The 21,717-nt window shown below is 50.5% G+C and overlaps 1 protein-coding gene across 3 annotated transcripts in view; it reads left to right on the top strand.

The window, feature by feature from the left end:
* The window catches only part of farp2 (FERM, RhoGEF and pleckstrin domain protein 2), a 79,461-nt gene that overhangs the window by 35,985 nt on the left and 21,759 nt on the right, over nt 1-21,717 (top strand). The window contains exons 16-26 of one of the 3 annotated variants that reach the window (XM_079244869.1): nt 456-589; nt 666-747; nt 826-1,063; nt 3,175-3,305; nt 3,382-3,450; nt 3,531-3,620; nt 4,230-4,312; nt 7,481-7,599; nt 8,285-8,424; nt 12,033-12,140; nt 12,219-12,370. In XM_079244869.1, coding sequence (XP_079100995.1) covers nt 456-589; nt 666-747; nt 826-1,063; nt 3,175-3,305; nt 3,382-3,450; nt 3,531-3,620; nt 4,230-4,312; nt 7,481-7,599; nt 8,285-8,424; nt 12,033-12,140; nt 12,219-12,370 — 1,346 coding nt within the window. Of the gene's footprint in view, nt 1-455; nt 590-665; nt 748-825; nt 1,064-3,174; nt 3,306-3,381; nt 3,451-3,530; nt 3,621-4,229; nt 4,313-7,480; nt 7,600-7,748; nt 7,913-8,284; nt 8,425-12,032; nt 12,141-12,218; nt 12,371-21,717 lie in introns of those variants that run through there. The other 2 variants (XM_079244868.1, XR_013771418.1) reach the window with 2 other exon arrangements.

The raw sequence follows: 21,717 nt of genomic DNA, 5'->3' as shown, positions 1-21,717 counted from the left end.
TGCAACGGAGCTGCTGTCACGGTTCTAGTTTTATTATTAGGTTTTATTCTGACTTGAAACAGCTTTCATATGCAGTAAAACTGCTGGCTTCCTTGTTAGCTTCCTTCTGGCTATTGTCTATTTTTATTGCCTGTAATGTTTTTGCATTCATATAATGAATAATATGTGTATGTACATAGTTATTAAGTGATTAAGGGGGTATTTAATGATAAAACTCCGACTTATATGGAATTCGGGGGTTACACCGGTTTGTAGGAACGGAACTCGTTCGTAAACCGAGGACCGCCTGTGTGTGTGTGTATATAATATAATGTGTGTGTATATGTATGTATAATATATGTATGCACTTGTGCAGATTTTGAGTGGAATTTGTTAGATGAAATGATGAAATTTAGAACATTTTCTGAGAAATGCTTGTAAATGAAAGCGCTGGTTTGTGTTTTCGCTGCTCTCAGTGGTTTCGCAGTGCAGTGATCAAGGAGAACGCCATGCCCGAGGGCCTCATGACCCTCCTCTTCTCCAACATCGACCCCATCTACGAGTTCCACCGTGGCTTCCTGAAGGAGCTGGACCAGAGGCTGGCTCTCTGGTAGGTGGGATCTGATGCTGTGACCCTCCTGACTCATGATTCAGTAACAAGAACTAAATGTCTTTACTTTCTACAGGGAGGGGCGCTCGAACGCTCATGTGAAGGGTGACTACCAGAGGATCGGTGATGTGATGCTGAAGAACATGTCCTCTCTGAAGGTAACGGTTTACCGACATATGAAGCAATGCCTCCTGTTTGGCTGAAACAAACATGGTCCTGTTTGCTTTGATGGGCAGGAATTCACCAGCTATCTTCAGAAGCACGATGAGGTGTTAACAGAGCTGGAAAAAGCCTCCAAGAGGCTGAAGAAGTTGGAGACGGTTTACAAGGAGTTTGAACTGCAGAAGGTGTGCTACCTGCCCCTCAACACGTTCCTCCTCAAGCCCATCCAGCGCCTCATGCACTACAAGCTCATCCTGGAGAGACTATGCAAGCATTATTCCCCGGCCCACCGCGATTATGACGACTGCAAAGGTGAGCATTTAACCTCCCGTCAACAAAGTGTGACACTGATGATGATCAAGGCCGGATGATGTGCAGTTTATGGACCATTAAAACCCAGATTATCTTTTTTTTTTTTTTTATCATAAACTCAGTCTATTTAGCAAGCTGGTGAGTTTTTGGACAAAACTTGAAGGAAGTGCCTCAGGACGTATATTGTGTCCACCTATTGTGTGAAGGTGGGCTGAACCAACTTTCATGTTTATTTTTTATGTAAATGGAACTTAAATCAAATCAAACACCTTATCAAACATTAAATCTGTTAAATCAGGGTTACTGACCTCATTAATATTTTAGATATGTGTTGTAAAATATGGACATGAGATCGGCTTTATTGGGGATAAATCAAACTGTAACATGCAAATGATCCCTGTTTTTTCCAGTTCTGCGTCCCTCATGACATCATAGAACCATTGTACATTATTATGATGTATGTTGTCCCAGTTTGTGTATGTTTATTTCATCTAAAGTAAAACATAAGAGTATATTTTATATCTGTATAAGTATTTGTGTGTAGCTCCAGCGATTTGGTGACATTTTTACTAATTTGAGACACGCTGGGCAGATGTGGAGGTTTGAACCAGGCAGTACAGGACTAGTTATACCGAAGCACATCTCTTACACTGAGGCCTTGTCCACGCGTAGCGGGTGTCTCACAAAACAAAGATATTTTCCTCTGATTTGGCCTGTCTTCCACACCAAAACACAGATTTATGCATAAAAAACGATGGTTTTAAAAAACTCAGGCCAAAGTTAAGATGTGTGAATCCTCTGTTTGCACGTCTGCATATGGACATACAACCGGGTTTTAGATTCTGAAACATGACCGCCACAGAAAATGTTGTGACGCAACACGTGCTACTTTGTTTACATAACCGAGGGTCTTGTTCACGTCTCTTCTTTTATAAAACATAAAACACAAAGAAGTTCTGCAGAACTGACAGCTTTTTTTTTTTTTTTTTTTTTTTTTTTTTTAAACTAGTCGGCACCATCAAACTTTCACCAACAACACAGACTTCCTGTTTGGCCTTTTCAAAATAAAACCGTAGGCACACCTCTTACTGAAGACATGAACTCTTTTGCATTTCCAGCAGCATGAACGTCCTCAAAACTGTGATGGCGTCATGTTGTTCATGCACTTGTCTTTGTTTTCCACATCAACTACCAACAGCAAAGGACGACATTAAGGACAATTATTTTTAGAGGTGGGAAATTAAATTAAAAAATTGAATATCAGGATTTTTTTTGCTTCACAATTTTAAAATAATTTTTTTTAGTGAAAAAAAACTTCTTTTTTTCCAAATACAAAAAAATAATCCATAATAACATTTTTGTCATTTTTATTGTTTTTTTTTGTTTATTTTTTTTTTATTATTGTTGATCTTTACTTGTTTTCATGGGCATTATAGCAGCAGAATGATGGTCTGGCTACTGGCTTGTTTTTTTCCTCATTGAAATCAAGAAAAATGACCCAAAAAAAAGTTCTCTTTGTTTTTATTTTTGTTTTTAGTCTACAAAAATCAGCAACATTGAAGAATTGTAAGAATCACAATGTTGAATCAAATCAGCGCCCAAGAAAATCTGAATCGTATCGGGACGAAAGCATATCGTCAAAGCCTTAGTTATTTTCCACCACCTAACAGATCACGTTGGAGGCATGTTTCCTGTTTTGCTTTGGAAAAACGAGGTGGTGAAGCCGAGGCAGCGATGGCGACCACGGGTCTGAAGCTCCCGACAGAAAGAGATGAGTCACGAGACTCACGAGATGAGTTGGGTAAATAAAAATGCCCCACAAAGGAAACTAAAGAAAGAAACTAAACCTAAAAGTCAGGAATATATTTGCTATCAGTAATGCAGTACAGGACGAGCGCAACTGAAGCACACCGCTTCCACTGAGTGCTTTCAGTCAGAGCAAAGATCTAAAGGACGTCTTGAGTCAGCGTCCTGCAGAGAAACAGAGGAAACTCTGGCTCAGGAGGTCTGGAGTTTCTGCTCCCTCGTCTAAAGTCACAGAAGAGTCTTCATGCATTGAGACCAAATGTTTTCCCTTCATCAGCGTTTGGATTGTCGTTGTTTCCTCACAGAGGCCCTGAAGGAAGTGGCAGAGATAGCCACGCAGCTTCAGAGCAGTCTCATCCGGCTGGAGAACTTCCAGAAGCTGACGGAGCTGCAGAGAGACCTGATCGGGATCGAGAACCTGACGGCTCCGGGCAGGGTTAGTGCACCGCCACGGATCCGGGGGTAGAGGGAGCAGGAAAACCGATGCTGACAGTTTCTGCTGCTTTTTGTAGGAATTCATCCGGGAAGGCTGTCTGTACAAGCTGACCAAGAAGGGGCTGCAGCAAAGGATGTTTTTCCTGGTTAGTACGCTGACAAAGGGAGGTCCAGCTTCATGTTTGTACAGAAACAACTCCTCATGTTTGTCTTTTTCCCTCTTCAGTTCTCCGACATGCTTCTGTACACAAGCAAAGGCGTCACAGCGACCAACCAGTTCAAAGTGCACGGACAGCTGCCGCTTCATGGCATGATTGTGAGTCTGTTAGGCGTCCCTCTTCAGCCTGAGTCAGGCCGGCGCAGGCCCCCCCCTCTGACCCTGTTTACTCTGTTAGGGGTGACCTAGTGGTGAAACGGCAGCAGTTAGATCAGGATGTAAAACATACTGAGCATGTTTGGAAGGGAGGGCACAGGTGTCTTAACTCTGCATGTCTCTGCTTCATTCCTGGCTGCAGCTCATAGTGCTGGACGCACCGGTAAGTCCTCTGAGCTCTGCCAGCGGATGCCAAAACACCCCCACCCCCCCTTCTCCCACGCCTGCATAGACCAAGCTAAACCGCCATCCTGCACATTGTTAAACATGCTGATAATCTGGTCATTCTGCAGCTTTCCCTGCATCTCAGTGCTGATGGGACACAAGTCAGACATGCTTATCTGTCTTTGATGTGAAAATGAACAGATCTGTAACGGAAAAGAAATCCTCTCCATGCGGAGATGCTGCAGTTTGCCAGATCTCTGTGTGGAAACTGGATTTTTAGTGTTCCCATCTTTTTGTCCCTGATGTTAAAACATGTCGAATGTTGGAGGTTCATAACTGTTTCTTCCAATTTCTTTCTTCTTCTGTGCTTTTCTTCTTCTTCTCTAGGTTGAGGAAAGTGAGAACGAGTGGTCGGTGCCGCACTGTTTCACTATTTACTCTGCTCAGAGGACCATCGTAGTGGCTGCAAGGTGAGCACAGCTTTGCTTTTACTCATCCACAGAGACGCTTTCAGCAAATCTAAAATGTGTTTATTCTGATTAAAATGATCACAAAGTCTCTGTACGAAACAAAACACCCCAAATTCACCTTAGAGACACCATGAGGACCCAGATAGTTTGACAGGAAGAGACAATACTTCAATGTAAAACCTCCTTCATCTCCTTGGAGACTAGCAGGACCTTCATCTCCATGGAAACCAGCAAGACCTTCATCTCCATGGAAACCAGCAGGAGTTTCATGGTTTTAAACAAAGGCAGAGTCACAGGAGACACATCAGCAGAGTTTCTAGAGCTGGAATTAAAACAGTAAAAGTAAGACATGATGTGTGATTGTGGCTGCGAACTTACAGAGTTTCTGTCCCACCGAGACGAGACAGACGTCTTCCAGAGTTTCTGTCCCACAGAGACGAGACAGACGTCTTCCAGAGTTTCTGTCCCACCGAGACGAGACAGACGTCTTCCAGAGTTTGTCCCACCGAGACGAGACAGACGTCTTCCAGAGTTTCTGTCCCACAGAGACGAGACAGACGTCTTCCAGAGTTTCTGTCCCACCGAGACGAGACAGACGTCTTCCAGAGTTTCTGTCCCACCGAGACGAGACAGACGTCTTCCAGAGTTTCTGTCCCACCGAGACGAGACAGACGTCTTCCAGAGTTTGTCCCACCGAGACGAGACAGACGTCTTCCAGAGTTTCTGTCCCACAGAGACGAGACAGACGTCTTCCAGAGTTTCTGTCCCACCGAGACGAGACAGACGTCTTCCAGAGTTTCTGTCCCACCGAAACGAGACAGACGTCTTCCAGAGTTTCTGTCCCACAGAGACGAGACAGACGTCTTCCAGAGTTTCTGTCCCACCGAGACGAGACAGACGTCTTCCAGAGTTTCTGTCCCACCGAGACGAGACAGACGTCTTCCAGAGTTTCTGTCCCACCGAGACGAGACAGACGTCTTCCAGAGTTTCTGTCCCACAGAGACGACACAGACGTCTTCCAGAGTTTCTGTCCCACCGAGACGAGACAGACGTCTTCCAGAGTTTCTGTCCCACAGAGACGAGACAGACGTCTTCCAGAGTTTCTGTCCCACCGAGACGAGACAGACGTCTTCCAGAGTTTCTGTCCCACCGAGACGAGACAGACGTCTTCCAGAGTTTCTGTCCCACCGAGACGAGACAGACGTCTTCCAGAGTTTCTGTCCCACCGAGACGAGACAGACGTCTGTAGATTTTTCAGCTGAGTTTCTCCCCAACATGTTGCTAAGCTACATGTTAGCTTTGCTTCTTTCTAGTCAGTAAAAAGACCGTTTTTACTGCATGCATCCCATGCTGCCTCTTTTCAGGGGGGTCTAGTCAAGAAGAACTTAAAACGGTTGCATCATGGAAAAGAAAACAGACTAAATTTCTATTTGTAGACATGAAAGCAGACCCCTCCAGTACGTTGTCCCAGACGGACCACTGGTGTTTAACAGCAGAGACGTACAAGCAGTGTAATAATGTAGACGACAGATTTACCTCCTTATCTGTTTGTTTCAGTTCAACTTGACTCAAAACATTACAGACGGATTTTCATTAAATTTTCAGGACTGGTTGGAAATGTGAAAAGGAAGAACTGGTTTAATGTTGGTGCTGATCCGGATCACCGCTTGGATCCAGGAATTTCTTAAAGGATTCTTTAACATTGTGACAAAGGGCCATTTTTAACATTTCTGCACGTAATTCCAACAAAAATGGTCGGCGCTCTTAGGAAAAAAACAAAAACAGGACAAGCTTCTAACTGGTTGTAAAATAAATACAGAGGTGGCAAATCCTGGTCCAGAAGGTAAAAGTCCTGTTCCGACCCGTCACCAAACCAGCTCAATTTAATGAGCAGAGTTTATTTACCAGGTAAACCAGCCTGTTAGTGAAAACACCTGTTCTAAATGTACAGGTAGATCCAGAAATATGGCAGGACTTCTACTTTTTGCCACCTCTGAATGTATGGAAGACTGATCCAGGTAAAGGAATCATTCCGGATAATATGATGCAGAATATGAAAAAAATATGGCGACTGTGGAAGTTTCATCGTAGGAAGAGAAGAAATTATTACAACACGGGGAGAACTGTGGTGCTTGGCAGATGTTGGCGCTCTCCGAGTGCTTTTTCTAGTTTTGTTTTACTTACTCCTGCAAGTGATGTGCAAGTCTGGATGTGAGGAAACCATAGACCGTACATTAACCGCCTTCAGCGGTTAAAAGTGAAGCCTATGCGAAGTGCATAAAACTGCAGTTCCCCCTTCATCCACTAGGGGCTGCAAAACAGAGCAAATCCCCATAGACTCCCATGTTAAAAAGACCAACTTCATGGCAGAAATAAACATGTTTACAGCAGGAATAAACATGTTTACAGCAGGAATAAACATGTTTACAGCAGAAATAAACATGTTTACAGCAGAAATAAACATGTTTACAGCAGGAATAAACATGTTTACAGCAGAAATAAACATGTTTACAGCAGGAATAAACATGTTTACAGCCTGGTTCAAAAATCCATTTTAGGTTTAATAGGTCAGGTTTACCTTCATGACAACTGTGGGGGGAGTGAATTTTTTTCTAACTCACCCGTTTAAAAGTAACTTAATCTTGAAATTCAGCATATTTAGGGGCGTGTCCTTTTGATTGACAGGTACCCGATCTCCCGCTTCAAGTCAGAAGAACGTAGAACAACCGCAGTTTTTAGCCGGTTAACAATGAGACTTAGCTTTAGCCCGCTTACCTCCGTTAGTTGGTTAGCTCCTGTTATCTCCGGGTTAGCTCGGTTAGCTCTTAGCTACAGAAAGCTCGGAGTTTGCTCGATGTCAATCATCCACCATGACGCTCACAGCCCCCCTCTCAGCTCCACCTCTTTGCCCATATTTGTATTTTCTGGGCAAGACGACACGCATGCCCCTGTCAAGATGGCAATGGTAGGAACCGCCCACCGAGCTTCAATTCAGCTCTTCAGAAACCTACGGGTGACGTCACGGAGGCTCCGCCCATCTTTTATATACAGTCTATGGAGAAAACGGAGCAGCGCTGTAGATAATCTGATTTCTGTTTCATTCAGGATTAAAAGGATTTACACCGTCATGTAAACCATTTTCCACTCTGACATGCGCTCTCATTCCAGCTCCAAAGTGGAGATGGGGAAGTGGATTGAGGACCTGAACATGGCTATCGACATGGCCAAGAAGTCTCAGGAGAAATCCAGCATCTTCCTGGACGCTGGTCTGACGGATCGCTCCAACCGTAAGAAATCCTGCTGAGCTCCTCCGCTTCTCTCATCGTAGTGGAAAAAGAAATTCCTAAAGATACAAGCAGCCCGACCGTACAGTTAATCCCTGTCCTCCACACAACTTCCTGTTTCCCCCTTCCTCCTCCTCCTCCTCCTCCCTCAGGGTCGTCCGATGAGGTTTCTCTGGAGCAGGAGTCGGAGGATGACATGAACTCCTCTCACACGTCTCTGGACAAGCAGACGCATCACCGTGCCAACACAACCATGCATGTGTGCTGGCACCGCAACACCAGCGTGTCCATGTCTGACCACAGCCTGGCTGTGGAGGTACTCCTCCTCAGTGACAGCCACACACACACACACACACCCACCAGAACAGAAGACCGAAGCAGTCCACACACACTCTCACGCTGCACAGTTTATCAGTCGCTCCACAGAGAGGAAATCCTTCATCCTTTACTTTAAACTCTGCAGGTTTCCTTTCAGGCTCTTCTCCCTCCCTCCCTCCCCTCTTCTTGCCTCCCCTTTTCCAGGAAGTGTAAACTCTGTTCTTGCCAGTGATGTGCATGTTTAGAGACGTCTCTCACCGCTGACATGTTGTCTCTGCAGACCTGGAGGACTTTTCTCTCCCCTCCCCGTCCCCCTCCGCTAAGCTAACACGCTAACACTTTCTCTCTCACTTTCTCTTCACCCTCTCAGTCTTCGGCTCTCCGACCGCCTCTCCGGAGCTTCCTCCTCGGTATCTCCTCGGTCAGGGACAGCGACCAAACACCATCACACACGTTTGCTGGTACCGAAACCAGAACCTGTCTCTCACTGATTATCTGCGCATGAACCAGGTACTACGGCCGGAGGAAGAACCGCTTCCCGCGCAGCCGCGTGAGGCGTAGGTAGATGGAGAATCAAAGCAAAGCTCCGGTGTGCGAACAAGTCGTTACCATGGAGATGCGTTAGCGTTGCAGGAGAAGATGGCAGCTGTGGAGGGGTTTTCAGGTGGACTGTAGCGGAGGTGGAAGCTGTCCATCATGGACTCTGGTCTGGATGTTTGCGAAGCCGTGAATCCTGACAGATACTGTCTCATCAGGCTCCATGTGATCAATATGTGATGCAACGTGATCAGCGTGCCGTGCTGGCAGCTGATGGAGGCGTTGGGTGGGAGACATCAGCAGGTGGAGGTCCTGCTCGCTGCTTGTTGATCTGATTCATTAAAACGATGAGATAACACAGCAGTCAGACGTAACATTAAGACCACCTGCCTGACATCGATGAATTGACCCACAAAACGGATCCGATCAGCCGGTTTGTGAGGATGTCTGGACCCTCATTGATCAGCTGTAGTCCTGTTTTTTTTGCAACCTGTTACCTGGATTCTTTATTTAATTTACTAAATAATAATAACAATTAGTACATAAATTGTAAATTAGTAACAGAAACGCAGCTGAAGTAGTTTTAAAACTGAAAAGACTCGTTTGATGGAACCGATCGCATGTTATGATCAGGCAGCTGATCACAGCCTCAGATCAGATGCTGATTCTGTTGTGCTGCAGATTTTTATTAACGACCGTTCTGGTGACTGTCCAAGCAGGCATGTGGTCCCGATGGGAGACAAGTCAGACATCTCTGAACCCAACGGCACCAACCATGCTGGTCGTTTCTTTCACCATCAGCCGAGGTTAACCACAGATGATACGGCGTCCAAGTTTCTTCAGCTTTTATACGTTTCATTTCATGAATGCAGTCTCAGAGGTTTGTTAGGTTAATTTATCTCCTGTCTCCTGTCGGAACGGAGCTTCAGGTGTATTTTTAATGAGTGTTAACCTGAACCTGAGTGAACTGAACATGTTTAGTTGGCAGAAATGGATTTCCTGGTTTACTGAAAGTGTTTCTGAATCTAAGTGGGCTTGACTGGGACCAATCAGGTGTGATTTCATACCCATCACTGCGCACTCGACTGGCCTTTAAACAGGGATGTTTGAGCCTGAAAATATGATCAGCTGAAGGCGTTCATGTTAGGGCTGTGACGATATTTGTCCCGATTCAGTTCCGATTTTATGGATGCCGATTCGATTTAAATTGCGATTCTCAAAATTCTTTGATATTGCTGATTTTTGTAGATTAAAAACAAAAAAAATTATAAAAACTTCTTTTTGCAAATAATTTTTATTGATTTCAGTTCGGAGAAAACAACCCAGTAGCCAGACCATCATTCTACTGCTTTAACGCCCAAGAAGACAAGTAAAAAGATGAATAAAATCAATAAAAATGACAATTTTATTTTGGATTAATTTTATTTAACTGAAAAAAATCTATTTTTAAATTGTGAAACAAAAAAAACCCGATTTTCGATTTTTCGATTAGATTTTCCCACCCCTAGTTCCTGTGCATGCTGGATAAAGGACGGCACTGGAGTGGCTGCTACCTGGACATATGGGCTCTGTGGGGTCCATCTGGATCTGAACTGGTTTTCTTCAGACCTTATCACCTCTGGTACATACAAACTGGTCTGTACTGGTCTGGAAGGGGGTATGTGTCTGATAGGATCCGTGTTCGAGCCAGGATGCAGTTTTTCCAGCAGGAAACAGAATCACAGGCGATCCTCGGTTTACGACCGAGTTCTGTTCCTACGCCGCGGCGTAACCCCAAGTTCTCCGCAAATCAGATTTTTACCCTTAAATACTCCCAAAGTACTCCTTTAATCATTAAATAACAAAATAAATATACACATTCTACATCATATTAATGGAAAAACAGTACAGGCAACTAAAATAGACATTTCTATTAGAATAAACTAGATCTAAACACACCGAGGCGTCTCCTCCGCCTCTGTGCCATTCGTTGTAGGAGCTTATACAGAACCTCGTAACTTCAAAGCTTTTTTTTTTTTTTTTAAATTAACATTATTTAAAAAGTCAAAACGATGTAAGTGGAGAAGCGCGTAACCCGAGGACCGCCTGGATTCACTTCACCTGCTGGTGGTCGTGATGGAACGGCGGTCTGGTGGAAGGCGTCTGTCACAGGCCAACTTCGCTGCATGGTTCTGTGTGAGATGCTGTCAGGTACGTCGTCTTCTGGGCTCAAACCAAGCGGGTTGGCTCAGAAGTGGCGCTGAACCCGACCTGGTTATAAACATCCAGGTTGTAGAGCAGCGTGTGCAGACACCAAGAACTTTTCTTCAGCAATATCTTCTTTATTTCAGCAAGACGATGGTGGTACTGCTTGTTTCAGACCAGCATGGCTCACTGGTCCATGTCCCCCCCTCCAGTCCAGACCTCCTTCCACTGGAGACATGCAGCCAAGCACTGATTCCCCCCAGTTCCTCTTTTCTTTTTGTTCTTTGTCTTTTTCTTTATTTTAAACAGTCTGGTTTGTACGTCACACCCCGACGTAGCTGGAAACGGCATAACAGCATGAAGCTGAAAGAAAACATTAATAATGTTTGTTTGTGTTGATAGTATCACTTTGTCCTTCCCAGAAATACGTCTCTCTCTCTCTCTCTCTCTCTCACACACACACACACACACACACACACACACACACACACACACACACACACACACACACACACACTCAAGTTTCCGTTTCAGTTTGGACCAACCTAAAGAAACAAACACCATTTAAAAATAACTAGAACTAATAAAACGAACTAAACACAAAACCTCCAGCAGTTCCTCGTTACAATCAACCAGAAGCAGTCATGGCTGATGAATGCTGGTTATTTAGGAGTCCAGCTTTAAGTTTTTTTCTTTTAAAAAGACGCAGGTAAAAGCTGAACACATCAAAAACTTCTTTTCTTCCAGACACACATCAAACTTTCGGCTCCTTGTTGATCTTTGGCTGCTCCTGATTGGACGTTACCATCAGTTTAAGCTCTCTGATTGGTGGAAAGTTTGACATTAAATGGCTTTGACACCATTTATGGGTCAAATAGTGGTTGCTTAGCAACAAAATAATGATAGCCATCTCTTTTTTAGAACAAAAATGTGAGAAGTAGCGGCATTATGGTGTGGATTTACCGTACAGACTGTCTGAATAAACAGTACATGTTGTAAACATCGTGGGAATGTCTCCTTCATAGATCACATCCAGGAAAAAACATCACATCACCTTCATGTTAGAAACAGAAAAAGATTCTCCAGACACAGTTCTGACATTCCAACCAGGCGTCTGGAAAGCCAGAAGGGAAATAAAGGGTCATTATTCTGACAGAAACAAAGTGAAATGTTGCTGATTATCTCGTACGGAGGGACGTGTGCGTGTAGCGGCGAGTAGAATCAGACCAGACCCAGATGCTGTGGAACTGGACTTTAACAGGCCAGCGTTTGGTTTGGAGATGGCTCTGCGTACGAGACAAACTCTCCTCCGTGACACTCACACAGCTTTAGTTAAAAACACAGGTTTTTATGTGCGTTCCATGTTTGTAAAGTGTGTCCTCTCCTGGTCCGGACAGAACCAGCTGTCGGGCTACCTCCTGAGGAAGTTTAAAAACAGCAACGGCTGGCAGAAACTTTGGGTCGTGTTCACCAACTTCTGCTTGTTCTTCTACAAGACGCACCAGGTCAGCCTCCTCCTGTCCGCATGTTCCTAAAAGCTTCTGCGTGAAAACGAGTGTCTGAGGCGGGGTGTTTGTCCGCAGGACGACTTCCCGCTGGCCAGCCTGCCGCTGCTCGGCTACACCGTCAGCACCCCGGAGGAGTCGGACAGCATCCACAAGGAGTACGTCTTCAAGCTGCAGTTCAAGTCCCACGTTTACTTTTTCAGAGCGGAGAGCGAGTACACCTTTGACAGGTACGTCTGAAGTTATTTTACTCTGACGATGTAGTTCACACACTCACTACTGGTTCTAAATACAGTAATCTGATCAGCCAATCACATGGCAGCAACTCAATCATGTGACGGATGAGTAAGAAAAGATCTGGTAAAGATAATTAGTTGTTTTTGGCTGAAGAGGTCAGGAAAGAGCTCCAGGCCGGGATTTGAACCTGCAGCCGCTGCGTGGAGGAGCAGGAGTCTCTCTTTAACTATTTTATCATAATAAATATGATGTTTATGCCCTGCAGTCTGTCCTGCCTGCAGGTCTGTTTACATGGACAGTTTATTCCAGCTGCATCTCACACTGTGTTTTTCTGAGTTTTCCTCCATGTTTCCAACATTTCACCGACAAAAGAGGCAACTTTCTGGTTTTTCTAGACACACTTTGGCTGCATTCAGGTTGTTCCGTCCTCCACCAGAAACGAGAACGTTGTTCTTGCTCTCAAGGCTGGAAGAAGAAGAGAAATTCTTCTACGTCTGATCCAGTCACCCCCAGGAGAAGCTTCCCTGCAGGCTGCGATGCTTTATGTGCAATGAACCTGTTGTTTCATATTCAGCGAGCAGCTTGGTCCACGGCAGGGCGTGTTGTGCATGCGGCTTCATCCGTGTGTTTTAACGCCACATGTTGTAAACATGTTGGTACTTTCTCAATCAGCTGTTTTATCAAAACAATCCTTTTTACCTGCAACTTCCTGCTTTTCCATTTTGACCACGCCCACCTCAAATGTCCAACCAATCACACGATACTTCTCAGAGCTCCACAAGAAAAAAGTTCTGCCAGTCGAGAACTGTGTTTAAACACGTCCACAAGAAGAAAATGACGTCATTTTCTTCTCGTTGTTCTGGGCCTCCAGAACAAGAAAGTTCTCACGTCTCGTGGAAACAAGTTTTATAGTCCCTCCAGAGCGTCACGTTTCTCATGGCGTCGCCACTGCATGCTCCAGATTGGTTCATAGAGAATTGGCGCTCATTTATTCCATACCTGATGTGCAGTCTGATGTTCAGCCTGTCTGCAGCGAGGTCAGTCTGTCTGTCTGTCTGCAGCGAGGTCAGTCTGTCTGTCTGTCTGCAGCGAGGTCAGTCTGTCTGTCTGCGGCGAGGTCAGTCTGTCTGTCTGTCTGCGGCGAGGTCAGTCTGTCTGTCTGTCTGCAGCGAGGTCAGTCTGTCTGCAGTGAGGTCAGTCTGTCCGTCTGTCTGCAGCGAGGTCAGTCTGTCTGTGTCTGCGGCGAGGTCAGTCTGTCTGTCTGCGGCGAGGTCAGTCTGTCTGTCTGCGGCGAGGTCAGTCTGTCTGTCTGCGGCGAGGTCAGTCTGTCTGTCTGTCTGCAGCGAGGTCAGTCTGTCTGTCTGTCTGCGGCGAGGTCAGTCTGTCTGTCTGTCTGCGGCGAGGTCAGTCTGTCTGTCTGTCTGCGGCGAGGTCAGTCTGTCCGTCTGTCTGCGGCGAGGTCAGTCTGTCCGTCTGTCTGCGGCGAGGTCAGTCTGTCTGTCTGTTTGCGGCGAGGTCAGTCTGTCTGTCTGTCTGCGGCGAGGTCAGTCTGTCCGTCTGTCTGCGGCGAGGTCAGTCTGTCTGTCTGTCTGCGGCGAGGTCAGTCTGTCTGTCTGTTTGCGGCGAGGTCAGTCTGTCTGTCTGTCTGCGGCGAGGTCAGTCTGTCCGTCTGTTTGCGGCGAGGTCAGTCTGTCTGTCTGTCTGCGGCGAGGTCAGTCTGTCCGTCTGTCTGCGGCGAGGTCAGTCTGTCCGTCTGTCTGCGGCGAGGTCAGTCTGTCTGTCTGTCTGCGGCGAGGTCAGTCTGTCTGTCTGTCTGCGGCGAGGTCAGTCTGTCCGTCTGTCTGCAGCGAGGTCAGTCTGTCTGTCTGTCTGCAGCGAGGTCAGTCTGTCTGTCTGTCTGCGGCGAGGTCAGTCTGTCTGTCTGTCTGCGGCGAGGTCAGTCTGTCTGTCTGTCTGCGGCGAGGTCAGTCTGTCCGTCTGTCTGCAGCGAGGTCAGTCTGTCCGTCTGTCTGCGGCGAGGTCAGTCTGTCCGTCTGTCTGCGGCGAGGTCAGTCTGTCTGTCTGTCTGCAGCGAGGTCAGTCTGTCTGTCTGTCTGTCTGCAGCGAGGTCAGTCTGTCTGTCTGTCTGCAGCGAGGTCAGTCTGTCTGTCTGTCTGCAGCGAGGTCAGTCTGTCTGTCTGCGGCGAGGTCAGTCTGTCTGTCTGTCTGCAGCGAGGTCAGTCTGTCTGTCTGTCTGCGGCGAGGTCAGTCTGTCTGTCTGTCTGCGGCGAGGTCAGTCTGTCTGTCTGTCTGCGGCGAGGTCAGTCTGTCTGTCTGTCTGCGGCGAGGTCAGTCTGTCTGTCTGTCTGCGGCGAGGTCAGTCTGTCTGTCTGTCTGCAGCGAGGTCAGTCTGTCTGTCTGTCTGCAGCGAGGTCTGTCTGTCTGTCTGTCTGCGGCGAGGTCAGTCTGTCTGTCTGTCTGCGGCGAGGTCAGTCTGTCTGTCTGTCTGCGGCGAGGTCAGTCTGTCCGTCTGTCTGCAGCGAGGTCAGTCTGTCTGTCTGTCTGCAGCGAGGTCAGTCTGTCTGTCTGTCTGCAGCGAGGTCAGTCTGCCTGTCTGTCTGCGGCGAGGTCAGTCTGTCTGTCTGTCTGCAGCGAGGTCAGTCTGTCTGTCTGTCTGCGGCGAGGTCAGTCTGTCTGTCTGTCTGCGGCGAGGTCAGTCTGTCTGTCTGTCTGCGGCGAGGTCAGTCTGTCTGTCTGTCTGCGGCGAGGCCAGTCTGTCTGTCTGTCTGCGGCGAGGTCAGTCTGTCTGTCTGTCTGCGGCGAGGTCAGTCTGTCTGTCTGTCTGCGGCGAGGTCAGTCTGTCTGTCTGTCTGCGGCGAGGTCAGTCTGTCTGTCTGTCTGCGGCGAGGTCAGTCTGTCTGTCTGTCTGCGGCGAGGTCAGTCTGTCTGTCTGTCTGCGGCGAGGTCAGTCTGTCTGTCTGTCTGCGGCGAGGTCAGTCTGTCTGTCTGTCTGCGGCGAGGTCAGTCTGTCTGTCTGTCTGCAGCGAGGTCAGTCTGTCTGTCTGTCTGCGGCGAGGTCTGTCTGTCTGTCTGTCTGCGGCGAGGTCAGTCTGTCTGTCTGTCTGCGGCGAGGTCAGTCTGTCTGTCTGTCTGCGGCGAGGTCAGTCTGTCCGTCTGTCTGCAGCGAGGTCAGTCTGTCTGTCTGTCTGCAGCGAGGTCAGTCTGTCTGCAGCGAGGTCAGTCTGTCTGTCTGTCTGCGGCGAGGTCAGTCTGTCTGTCTGTCTGCGGCGAGGTCAGTCTGTCTGTCTGTCTGCGGCGAGGTCAGTCTGTCCGTCTGTCTGCGGCGAGGTCAGTCTGTCCGTCTGTCTGCGGCGAGGTCAGTCTGTCCGTCTGTCTGCGGCGAGGTCAGTCTGTCTGTCTGTCTGCAGCGAGGTCAGTCTGTCTGTCTGTCTGTCTGCAGCGAGGTCAGTCTGTCTGTCTGTCTGCGGCGAGGTCAGTCTGTCTGTCTGCAGTGAGGTCAGTCTGTCTGTCTGTCTGCGGCGAGGTCAGTCTGTCCGTCTGTCTGCAGCGAGGTCAGTCTGTCTGTCTGTCTGCAGCGAGGTCAGTCTGTCTGCAGCGAGGTCAGTCTGTCTGTCTGTCTGCGGCGAGGTCAGTCTGTCTGTCTGTCTGCGGCGAGGTCAGTCTGTCTGTCTGTCTGCGGCGAGGTCAGTCTGTCCGTCTGTCTGCGGCGAGGTCAGTCTGTCCGTCTGTCTGCGGCGAGGTCAGTCTGTCCGTCTGTCTGCGGCGAGGTCAGTCTGTCTGTCTGTCTGCAGCGAGGTCAGTCTGTCTGTCTGTCTGTCTGCAGCGAGGTCAGTCTGTCTGTCTGTCTGCGGCGAGGTCAGTCTGTCTGTCTGCAGTGAGGTCAGTCTGTCTGTCTGTCTGCGGCGAGGTCAGTCTGTCTGTCTGTCTGCAGCGAGGTCAGTCTGTCTGTCTGCGGCGAGGTCAGTCTGTCTGTCTGTCTGCGGCGAGGTCAGTCTGTCTGTCTGTCTGCGGCGAGGTCAGTCTGTCTGTCTGTCTGCGGCGAGGTCAGTCTGTCTGTCTGTCTGCGGCGAGGTCAGTCTGTCTGTCTGTCTGCGGCGAGGTCAGTCTGTCTGTCTGTCTGCGGCGAGGTCAGTCTGTCTGTCTGTCTGTCTGCGGCGAGGTCAGTCTGTCTGTCTGTCTGTCTGCGGCGAGGTCAGTCTGTCTGTCTGTCTGTCTGCGGCGAGGTCAGTCTGTCTGTCTGTCTGTCTGCGGCGAGGTCTGTCTGTCTGTCTGTCTGCGGCGAGGTCAGTCTGTCTGTCTGTCTGCGGCGAGGTCAGTCTGTCTGTCTGTCTGCAGTGAGGTCAGTCTGTCTGCAGTGAGGTCAGTCTGTCCGTCTGTCTGCGGCGAGGTCAGTCTGTCTGTCTGTCTGCAGCGAGGTCAGTCTGTCTGTCTGTCTGCAGCGAGGTCAGTCTGTCTGTCTGTCTGCAGTGAGGTCAGTCTGTCTGCAGTGAGGTCAGTCTGTCCGTCTGTCTGCGGCGTGGTCAGTCTGTCTGTCTGCGGCGAGGTCAGTCTGTCTGTCTGTCTGCGGCGAGGTCAGTCTGTCTGCAGTGAGGTCAGTCTGTCTGTCTGTCTGCAGCGAGGTCAGTCTGTCTGTCTGCAGCGAGGTCAGTCTGTCTGTCTGTCTGTCTGCAGCGAGGTCAGTCTGTCTGTCTGTCTGCAGCGAGGTCTGTCTGTCTGTCTGCAGCGAGGTCAGTCTGTCTGTCTGTCTGCGGCGAGGTCAGTCTGTCTGTCTGTCTGCGGCGAGGTCAGTCTGTCTGTCTGTCTGCGGCGAGGTCAGTCTGTCTGTCTGTCTGCAGTGAGGTCAGTCTGTCTGTCTGTCTGCGGCGAGGTCAGTCTGTCTGTCTGCGGCGAGGTCAGTCTGTCTGTCTGTCTGCGGCGAGGTCAGTCTGTCTGTCTGTCTGCCGCAAGGTCAGTCTGTCTGTCTGTCTGCGGCGAGGTCAGTCTGTCTGTCTGTCTGCGGCGAGGTCAGTCTGTCCGTCTGTCTGCGGCGAGGTCAGTCTGTCCGTCTGTCTGCGGCGAGGTCAGTCTGTCCGTCTGTCTGCGGCGAGGTCAGTCTGTCTGTCTGTCTGCGGCGAGGTCAGTCTGTCCGTCTGTCTGCGGCGAGGTCAGTCTGTCCGTCTGTCTGCGGCGAGGTCAGTCTGTCCGTCTGTCTGCGGCGAGGTCAGTCTGTCCGTCTGTCTGCGGCGAGGTCAGTCTGTCCGTCTGTCTGCGGCGAGGTCAGTCTGTCCGTCTGTCTGCGGCGAGGTCAGTCTGTCCGTCTGTCTGCGGCGAGGTCAGTCTGTCCGTCTGTCTGCGGCGAGGTCAGTCTGTCTGTCTGTCTGCGGCGAGGTCAGTCTGTCTGTCTGTCTGCAGCGAGGTCAGTCTGTCTGTCTGTCTGCAGCGAGGTCAGTCTGTCTGTCTGCAGTGAGGTCAGTCTGTCTGTCTGCAGTGAGGTCAGTCTGTCTGTCTGCAGCGAGGTCAGTCTGTCTGTCTGTCTGCAGCGAGGTCAGTCTGTCTGTCTGTCCGCAGCAAGGTCAGTCTGTCTGTCTGTCTGCAGCGAGGTCAGTCTGTCTGTCTGTTTGCGGCGAGGTCAGTCTGTCTGTCTGTTTGCGGCGAGGTCAGTCTGTCTGTCTGTCTGCGGCGAGGTCAGTCTGTCTGTCTGTCTGCGGCGAGGTCAGTCTGTCTGTCTGTCTGCGGCGAGGTCAGTCTGTCTGTCTGTCTGCGGCGAGGTCAGTCTGTCTGTCTGTCTGCGGCGAGGTCAGTCTGTCTGCAGCGAGGTCAGTCTGTCTGTCTGTCTGCAGCGAGGTCTGTCTGTCTGTCTGTCTGCAGCGAGGTCAGTCTGTCTGTCTGTCTGCGGCGAGGTCAGTCTGTCTGTCTGTCTGCGGCGAGGTCAGTCTGTCTGTCTGCAGCGAGGTCAGCCTGTCTGTCTGTCTGCGGCGAGGTCAGTCTGTCTGTCTGTCTGCGGCGAGGTCAGTCTGTCTGTCTGCGGCGAGGTCAGTCTGTCTGTCTGTCTGCGGCGAGGTCAGTCTGTCTGTCTGTCTGCGGCGAGGTCAGTCTGTCTGTCTGTCTGCGGCGAGGTCAGTCTGTCTGTCTGTCTGCAGCGAGGTCAGTCTGTCTGTCTGTCTGCGGCGAGGTCAGTCTGTCTGTCTGTCTGCGGCGAGGTCAGTCTGTCTGTCTGTCTGCGGCGAGGTCAGTCTGTCTGTCTGTCTGCAGCGAGGTCAGTCTGTCTGTCTGTCTGCGGCGAGGTCAGTCTGTCTGTCTGTCTGCGGCGAGGTCAGTCTGTCTGTCTGTCTGCGGCGAGGTCAGTCTGTCTGTCTGTCTGCAGCGAGGTCAGTCTGTCTGTCTGTCTGCAGCGAGGTCTGTCTGTCTGTCTGTCTGCAGCGAGGTCTGTCTGTCTGTCTGTCTGCAGCGAGGTCAGTCTGTCTGTCTGTCTGCGGCGAGGTCAGTCTGTCTGTCTGTCTGCGGCGAGGTCAGTCTGTCTGTCTGTCTGCAGCGAGGTCAGTCTGTCTGTCTGTCTGCAGCGAGGTCAGTCTGTCTGTCTGTCTGCAGCGAGGTCAGTCTGTCTGTCTGCAGCGAGGTCAGTCTGTCTGTCTGTCTGCAGCGAGGTCAGTCTGTCTGTCTGTCTGCGGTGAGGTCAGTCTGTCTGTCTGTCTGCGGCGAGGTCAGTCTGTCTGTCTGTCTGCGGCGAGGTCAGTCTGTCTGTCTGTCTGCGGCGAGGTCAGTCTGTCTGTCTGTCTGCGGCGAGGTCAGTCTGTCTGTCTGTCTGCGGCGAGGTCAGTCTGTCTGTCTGTCTGCAGCGAGGTCAGTCTGTCTGTCTGTCTGCGGCGAGGTCAGTCTGTCTGTCTGCAGCGAGGTCAGTCTGTCTGTCTGTCTGCAGTGAGGTCAGTCTGTCTGTCTGTCCGCAGCGAGGTCAGTCTGTCTTTCTGTCCGCAGCAAGGTCAGTCTGTCTGTCTGTTTGCGGCGAGGTCAGTCTGTCTGTCTGTCTGCAGCGAGGTCAGTCTGTCTGTCTGCGGCGAGGTCAGTCTGTCTGTCTGTCTGCGGCGAGGTCAGTCTGTCTGTCTGTCTGCGGCGAGGTCAGTCTGTCTGTCTGTCTGCGGCGAGGTCAGTCTGTCTGTCTGTCTGCGGCGAGGTCAGTCTGTCTGCAGCGAGGTCAGTCTGTCTGTCTGTCTGCAGCGAGGTCAGCCTGTCTGTCTGTCTGCGGCGAGGTCAGTCTGTCTGTCTGTCTGCAGTGAGGTCAGTCTGTCTGTCTGTCTGCGGCGAGGTCAGTCTGTCTTTCTGTCTGCAGCGAGGTCAGTCTGTCTGTCTGTCTGCGGCGAGGTCAGTCTGTCTGTCTGTCTGCGGCGAGGTCAGTCTGTCTGTCTGTCTGCGGCGAGGTCAGTCTGTCTGTCTGTCTGCAGCGAGGTCAGTCTGTCTGTCTGTCTGCGGCGAGGTCAGTCTGTCTGTCTGTCTGCGGCGAGGTCAGTCTGTCTGTCTGTCTGCGGCGAGGTCAGTCTGTCTGTCTGTCTGCAGCGAGGTCAGTCTGTCTGTCTGTCTGCAGCGAGGTCTGTCTGTCTGTCTGTCTGCAGCGAGGTCTGTCTGTCTGTCTGTCTGCAGCGAGGTCAGTCTGTCTGTCTGTCTGCGGCGAGGTCAGTCTGTCTGTCTGTCTGCGGCGAGGTCAGTCTGTCTGTCTGTCTGCGGCGAGGTCAGTCTGTCTGTCTGTCTGCGGCGAGGTCAGTCTGTCTGTCTGTCTGCAGCGAGGTCAGTCTGTCTGCAGCGAGGTCAGTCTGTCTGTCTGTCTGCAGCGAGGTCAGTCTGTCTGTCTGTCTGCAGCGAGGTCAGTCTGTCTGTCTGTCTGCGGTGAGGTCAGTCTGTCTGTCTGTCTGCGGCGAGGTCAGTCTGTCTGTCTGTCTGCGGCGAGGTCAGTCTGTCTGTCTGTCTGCGGCGAGGTCAGTCTGTCTGTCTGTCTGCGGCGAGGTCAGTCTGTCTGTCTGTCTGCGGCGAGGTCAGTCTGTCTGTCTGTCTGCAGCGAGGTCAGTCTGTCTGTCTGTCTGCGGCGAGGTCAGTCTGTCTGTCTGCAGCGAGGTCAGTCTGTCTGTCTGTCTGCAGTGAGGTCAGTCTGTCTGTCTGTCTGCAGCGAGGTCAGTCTGTCTTTCTGTCCGCAGCAAGGTCAGTCTGTCTGTCTGTTTGCGGCGAGGTCAGTCTGTCTGTCTGTCTGCAGCGAGGTCAGTCTGTCTGTCTGCGGCGAGGTCAGTCTGTCTGTCTGTCTGCGGCGAGGTCAGTCTGTCTGTCTGTCTGCGGCGAGGTCAGTCTGTCTGTCTGTCTGCGGCGAGGTCAGTCTGTCTGTCTGTCTGCGGCGAGGTCAGTCTGTCTGCAGCGAGGTCAGTCTGTCTGTCTGTCTGCAGCGAGGTCAGCCTGTCTGTCTGTCTGCGGCGAGGTCAGTCTGTCTGTCTGTCTGCAGTGAGGTCAGTCTGTCTGTCTGTCTGCGGCGAGGTCAGTCTGTCTGTCTGTCTGCAGCGAGGTCAGTCTGTCTGTCTGTCTGCGGCGAGGTCAGTCTGTCTGTCTGTCTGCGGCGAGGTCAGTCTGTCTGTCTGTCTGCGGCGAGGTCAGTCTGTCTGTCTGTCTGCAGCGAGGTCAGTCTGTCTGTCTGTCTGCGGCGAGGTCAGTCTGTCTGTCTGCGGCGAGGTCAGTCTGTCTGTCTGTCTGCGGCGAGGTCAGTCTGTCTGTCTGTCTGCAGCGAGGTCAGTCTGTCTGTCTGTCTGCAGCGAGGTCTGTCTGTCTGTCTGTTTGCAGCGAGGTCTGTCTGTCTGTCTGTCTGCAGCGAGGTCAGTCTGTCTGTCTGTCTGCGGCGAGGTCAGTCTGTCTGTCTGTCTGCGGGGAGGTCAGTCTGTCTGTCTGTCTGCGGCGAGGTCAGTCTGTCTGTCTGTCTGCGGCGAGGTCAGTCTGTCTGTCTGTCTGCGGCGAGGTCAGTCTGTCTGTCTGTCTGCAGCGAGGTCAGTCTGTCTGTCTGTCTGCAGCGAGGTCAGTCTGTCTGCAGCGAGGTCAGTCTGTCTGTCTGTCTGCAGCGAGGTCAGTCTGTCTGTCTGCAGCGAGGTCAGTCTGTCTGTCTGTCTGCAGCGAGGTCAGTCTGTCTGTCTGTCTGCGGTGAGGTCAGTCTGTCTGTCTGTCTGCGGCGAGGTCAGTCTGTCTGTCTGTCTGCGGCGAGGTCAGTCTGTCTGTCTGTCTGCGGCGAGGTCAGTCTGTCTGTCTGTCTGCGGCGAGGTCAGTCTGTCTGTCTGTCTGCGGCGAGGTCAGTCTGTCTGTCTGTCTGCAGCGAGGTCAGTCTGTCTGTCTGTCTGCGGCGAGG

The sequence above is a fragment of the Telmatherina bonti genome (assembly GCF_933228915.1).
Source record: "Telmatherina bonti genome assembly, chromosome: 8".
Lineage (NCBI taxonomy): Eukaryota > Metazoa > Chordata > Actinopteri > Atheriniformes > Telmatherinidae > Telmatherina > Telmatherina bonti.
The sequence above is the reverse complement of the archived record's forward strand: the minus strand, read 5'-3'. Positions and strand labels throughout refer to the sequence as shown.